The sequence below is a fragment of the Lygodium microphyllum genome, chromosome 17 (assembly GCF_053477565.2).
Source record: "Lygodium microphyllum isolate KBCC chromosome 17, Lygodium_microphyllum_v1.1.10, whole genome shotgun sequence".
Classification (NCBI taxonomy): Eukaryota; Viridiplantae; Streptophyta; class Polypodiopsida; order Schizaeales; family Lygodiaceae; genus Lygodium; species Lygodium microphyllum.
In genome coordinates, this window is record NC_141151.1 from 45,360,763 (window position 1) to 45,366,762 (window position 6,000).

The 6,000-nt window shown below is 41.5% G+C and overlaps 1 protein-coding gene across 2 annotated transcripts in view; it reads right to left on the minus strand.

Annotated features, from left to right (window-relative positions):
• Window positions 1–3,399, minus strand: part of LOC148021846 (transducin family protein / WD-40 repeat family protein) — a 111,823-nt gene extending 108,424 nt beyond the window's left edge. For both annotated transcript variants that reach the window (XM_087697354.1, XM_087697352.1), the window contains exon 1: window positions 3,044–3,399. In XM_087697354.1, the coding sequence (XP_087553480.1) occupies window positions 3,044–3,280 (237 nt within the window). In that variant the 5' untranslated portion in view covers window positions 3,281–3,399. The remainder of the gene's footprint in view (window positions 1–3,043) is intronic.
• Between the last annotated feature and the right edge of the window lie 2,601 nt (window positions 3,400–6,000).

Genomic DNA, 6,000 nt, shown 5'->3' on the forward strand with positions numbered 1-6,000 from the left:
ATCGGACGTTTGAGATGACGGACTTGGGTCTACTCCATTTCTTTTTGGGCCATGAGATTTATCAGTCTCAGAGGGGGATCTTTATCTCTCAACAGAGATATGTACAGGAGCTCTTGGTGTCTTTTGAGATGGAGGATTGTCGGGCCCTCTCTACTCCTATGGATCCGAACTGGAAGGCCACTTCCCATTCCGCTTCTCCTTTGGCGGATGCGTCCCGCTATCGACAGTTGATTGGATCTTTGATTTGGCTTCTCAACACGAGGGTTGATCTATGTTTTGCTGTTGGGCTCTTGGCAGGGTCCATGAGTGAACCTAAGACGGTGCATTGGCAGGCTGCTCAGAGGATACTTCGGTATCTGAGGGGGACGTCTGATTTAGGGATTCATTACCCCGCAGGGACAGATGGGTCAAATCTTGTACTTACAGGTTGGAGCGACTCGGATTGGGCCGGTGACGTAGACCACAGGCGGTCTACTACAGGTTACTGTTTTACTTTGGGTGCAGGTGTTATTTCATGGAGTAGCAAGAAGCAGCCCACGGTAGTCCTTTCGTCTACTGAGGCGGAGTATCGGGCTGCGTCTTCCACCACATGCGAGGTTGTGTGGCTTCGGCGATTATTGGAGGAGCTTGGGTGTCCCCAGACTCGTCCTACATTGCTGCGATGTGACAATGAGAGTTGCATTGCCTTGGCAAGGAACCCTGTTTTTCATGCCCGGACGAAGCACATTGAGATCCAGTACCACTTCATCCGAGAAAAGCTTCTGGATGAGACCATCACTGTGGAGTATTGCAAGACGGAGGACAATCTTGCGGATTTGTTTACGAAGGCACTTCCTCAGGCTCTACTTCGGAGACATTCCAGATCCCTCAGGCTTCTGCCCTGCCCAGGCTCTGAGAGGGGGTGTTGGCGATCATAGCCAAGCAGGCAGGCAGTCTGCACAGTTGGACTGTGCAGTCGGACTGCCACGTGGCAGTCCGACTGCCTGCAGCCCAGTCGGCTGCATTTAATGCAGCCAACCTGTCCTGTTTGCGCCCTATTTTCTGGCGCCCTCTTTTGCCCCGGTTGTCGGCTATTTATACCCGACATTCTCAGCAGTCTTACACACTTCTCTGACGCAGATTACAGACCGGTGACGCGCAGTTTCTGTCTCTGTTCACAGATTTCAGACAGCAGACAGTGCAGACTGCAACGGACTTCGAGGTGGACAGCAGGTTGCATTGTCGAGGTGGAGACACGCAGTCCAGCGCACTGCGCCCGTGTATATCTTTGTATTCAGCATTCTTTATACAGCAGATCTTCATCGTCCACTGTCTCTTTCTCTCTCTTCTCTCTCTGCGTTCTCTCTCTCTCAGTCCTACGCTTCCGCACCGCTGCACTCTGACAGAAAGGTGTCAATGCCAAGTAAATGATGGTAACACCAAGTGGAAGATGCTCCAAACGCAAGGCCTGATGCTAAAATACGGTGCCTGAAGTAAAAGAGGAAGGGTGAAGGCACCCATGAGCCACAAACCGCAATGTCCTTTTGAAGGGGTGTGAGGGCAATGGAAGGGGCTGGTGAGAAAAGGAAAGTGGTGGTGGTGATCGAAGGTGGTGGTAAAGAATGACTAAAGAGAGAGTAAGAATGAATGAAGTGATTGCCTATTTATAGGCATAAGCTGTCCAGAGTGGTGCCCACTGAAAAAGTGGCCAAAATATGGACACCAGCTCTTTTTGGGTTGTCACTGTGAAACCCTAAATGAAGTGTGTGAACTAAAGAAATGCTCTCTCTCTCTCTCTCTCTCTCTCTCTCTCTCTCTCTCTCTCTCTCTCTCTCTCTCATCGAGAAATGTATTTTGTGGCCCATCTAAGACAACTTATTTCACTCATTCAAAAAAGGTTGCAATTTAAAGGACATAGGTTTAAAAAACTACTTTGAAGTGCTCAAATTGGATTTATAATATTCTTTTCATCTACAAAGACATGGTCTTGTAAGCATAAATCATGTAGCCTATGGGTTGGGCAATACCAATATGGATCGTACACCTATACCTCTCTCTCTCAAGATGGGGCTGCCTTGTGTATAAGAAGGTTTCAAAATTTTGTGTCAATTTGCTTTTCCTTGGTTTCAAGGGGGTGTCAAAATCTAAGGGGAGGCATTCCCTTGTATCTAAGCAAGGCTGTCCATCAAAAATCCAAAATGTACACTAAAGCTAAGAAGATGTCAAATTGCATATCTTGGACAAGTCAAGATCTTCCCCATCCCAACAATGTAATAGGCCACCGAAACTTGAGCCTTATGTTAGTCAAAAGTGATATCTCTTTTTTCTTTTTCTTTTTCTTTTTCTTTTGGGGGGGGAAGGGCCGTCATGATGAGAAGGCATGAAGCTATATGGGGTTGCTACAAACTAGAGTTTCTAAGGGATCTCAGCTAACCCAAAGTTTGACATCATTAGTGTGTTGTGTACAATAGAGTGACCTTTATTGTTGGCATGAGTGATAAACCTAGCTATGTACTGTGGTAGCATGGTGCATGAAGGAGCTAGCATTGAGAAGTTGGCACAGCACTACTACTATAGCATAGTGGATGAAGGACCTAGACTTGAGAAGTTGGTGCATTACTAATGTTGGCACAAAATTGAGGCCAAGATGTAGAAGTTTGTGAGTTAATGCTAATCAAACAATGGGATGCTGCCGCAAAATAATCTGTCTCAAGCTTTGCAAAAGCCCTTCCTTCAATTATGATCAACGCTTAGATAATTTATGACTCAACAACTTCCATTGCTAACTATCTACATGGAGGGGCACAAAACCAAAGAGTGGCTTTAAGGCCACGACAAGGATGAATGAACCAAAGGCATCACATGCTCCCAAATTACTCCGATTCAGCATTTCCAAAGTAACACTGCCTCTGAATCATACCTTGTGTGCTATAATTTTATTGCAATACTATACATCGCTTTGTGTATTCATGCTCTGTGATTGTCAAAGAGACTGTTTACAGACAGATTCTGTTAAGCATTTCATTTGCTTATACGTATTGAATATACACGGTTTCGACCGTACCAGGGAAGCTGATGAGGGCATGCAGGCGATGGAAGTAACGGCGGGAGGGGCAGCAGAGGATACCGACGGGGCAAGCGCGTGAAGGCAGCGGCCCTGCTTCACGTTCCAGACCATGAGGTTCTCGAGAGCGCCCGCCAGCAGGAGCTTGCCCGATTGATCGAAGGAGACATTGGATTCGGCGGACGCAACCAGGCCGAACACAGCCCTCGGCTCGTAACGCAGATACGCTTTCACCATCGTCCCCCTCCCGAAGGTCCGTTCGGTCCGTTCTCGATAGGCTGCTTCTCTAGTTCACAGGAGTGTGCATAGGTATCTTCCAATTGACGTGAAAAGCTACTTACCAAACGATACCATAACCCATCCCAAACAAAGCAAGGTTAGGTCTTTGAACTATCCCTATATATTATAACTCGTGATATGTGTCTCCTTATATTAGAATTTCCCAAACAAAGAAAGGTTAGGTCTTTGAACTATCCCAATATATTATAACTCGTGATATGTGTCTCCTTATATTAGAATTTAGAACTTTTTAATGCAGAAAAGATATCTTACTATTATATTATTTTAGTTATAGGTTCGAAAAGCTTCGAATTTTTTTTAATTTTATTATATTATTTTAGCTATAGATTCGAAAAGCCCTGAACCTTCAGAAGGCTTTTCGAACTTATTTCTTGTTCCAAACCTCTATTTTTCAATCAAAACCCCCTCCCCTCTTGTCTTTGTCAAGTGCAGTATCTTATTTTCTCTTTCCCTTCCCTTTTTTCATTAAAGCTTCCCCCCCCCCCTCCCTCACCTCCTTTTTTTTAATTAAAACCCATTCCTCTCTCTCTCACTTATAATCTCTCTTTCTTTTCCCCATCCCCTTTTTAGTTAAATTCTTCCCTCCTCCCCCTTCTCTTTCTCATGTGTAAGGCTTAGGTTCTCTCTCTCTCTCTCTCTCTCTCTCTCTCTCTCTCTCTCTCTCTCCAATTAAATCAAACTTAATTTTAAATCAAAAGTTTCTGTGTGTGTGTGTGTTAGATTAAACTTTTTAACGTAAACGTTTTATTTAATTAAAATAAGGAGAGAGAGAGAGAGAGAGAGAGAGAAAGAACAAAAAAGAGGAGAGAGAGGGAGGGAGGGAGAGAAATGGGCAACAGAGAGAGAAAATATAAAATTTAAGAGAGAGAAAGAGAGGGAAAAAGAGAGGAGAAGAGAGGGGGAGAGAAACTGAGAGAAGAAAATAAGAAGAAGAAGAGAAAGAATTTGAACACAATGAGAGAATTATAGAGAGAGGAAAGATAAAATTTAAAAGAAAGAAAGAGAATTATAGAGAGAGAAAATATAAAATTTAAGAAAGAGAGAGAGAGAAAGAAAAAAAGAAAAAAGGAAAAGAGAGGAGAGAGGAGGGAGAGAGACAGAGAAGAAATTGAGGGAGAGAAAATAAGAAAAAGAATTATAGAGAGAGAATTATAGAGAAAAGAAATATAAAATTTGAAAGAAAGAGAAAAGAAAAAAAAACTTTCTTTTTAATTAAAATAAGGAGAGAGTGTAAAGGAGAGGGGAGAGAGAGAGAAAAGAATAAGAATAAGAATAAGAAAGAGGAAAAGAGAAAGAGAGATGGGAAAAAAAGAAAATTTTCTTTTTAAAATTTAAATATTTTTTGAGAGAGAGAGAGAGGAAGGGAGAGAGAATGAGAGAGAGAATATAAAATTTAAAAGAGAGAGAAGAAGAGAAGAAAAAGATAAAATTTAAAAGGGAGAGAGAGAGAGAAGAAAAAAAAGAAAATTAGGAGAAAGGGGGGAGAAAGAAAAGGGGGCGGAGAGAGAGAGAGAGAGAGAGAATATAAACATAAAGAGAGAATTATGTATAGTGAAAAGATAAAATCTACATACTTTTTAAGAGAGACTGAGGGGGGGAGAGTGAAAGAATAATAATAATAATAATAAGAGAGAGAGAACACATAGAGAGAATTATAGAGAGGTTCGGAAAGCCCCGAACCTCCAAAGGACTTCCCAAACCTACCCCTCTTCCAAACCTCCATTTTTCAATCAAAACCCCCTCCCCTCCTCTCTTTCTCACGTGCAATATGTCATTTTCTCTTCCCCTTCCTTTTTTTCATTAAAGCATTCCCTCCCCTCACCTCCCTTTTTTTAATTAAAACCCATTCCCCTCTCTCTCTCTTTTTTTTCCCATCTCCTTTTTAATTAAATTCTTTCCCCCTCCCCCTTCTCTCTCTCATGTGTAGGGCCTAGGTTCTCTGTGTGTGTGTGTGTATGTGTGTGTGTGTATTAGATTAAACTTATTAATTTAAACTTTTCTTTAATTCAACATTTTAAAAACTTTTTAATTTAAAGTTTTTCGAACATAGTTTTTCACACACTTTGAGAATGAGATAGAATAAAAGAAAGAGAGAGAGAGAGAGAGAGAGAGAGAGAGAAGAAGAAGAATGATAAAAAGAAGAAGACGAATAAATAAGGGGGAGAAAGAGGAAAGAGAATAGTCTTTTTTTAATTAAACATTTTTCTTCTCTCTCTCCCCCCTCTCTCTCATGCGTAAGGCCTAGGTTCTCTCTCTCTCTCTCTCTCTCTCTCTCTCTCTCTCTCTCTCTCATATTAAACTTTTTAATGTAAACGTTTTGTTAAATAAATCTCTGTTAAATTAAACTTTTTAATGTAAACATGTTGTTTAATTAAAATAAGAAGACACAGAGAGAGAGAGAGAGAGAGAGAGAGAGAAAGAAAGAGAGAGAGAACGCAAAAAAGAAGAAGAGGAGAGAAAGGGAGGGAAAGAGAGGAGGAACAGAGAGAAAGAGAATTATAGAGAGATGAAATATAAAATTTAAGAGAGAGAGAGAGAGGAAAAGAAAAAAAGAAAAGAGAGGAGAGAGGGGCAGAGAGACAGAGAGAAGAAAATGAGAGAGAGAAAATAAGAAGAATAAGAAAAAGAATTTGAACATAATGAGAGAATTATAGAGA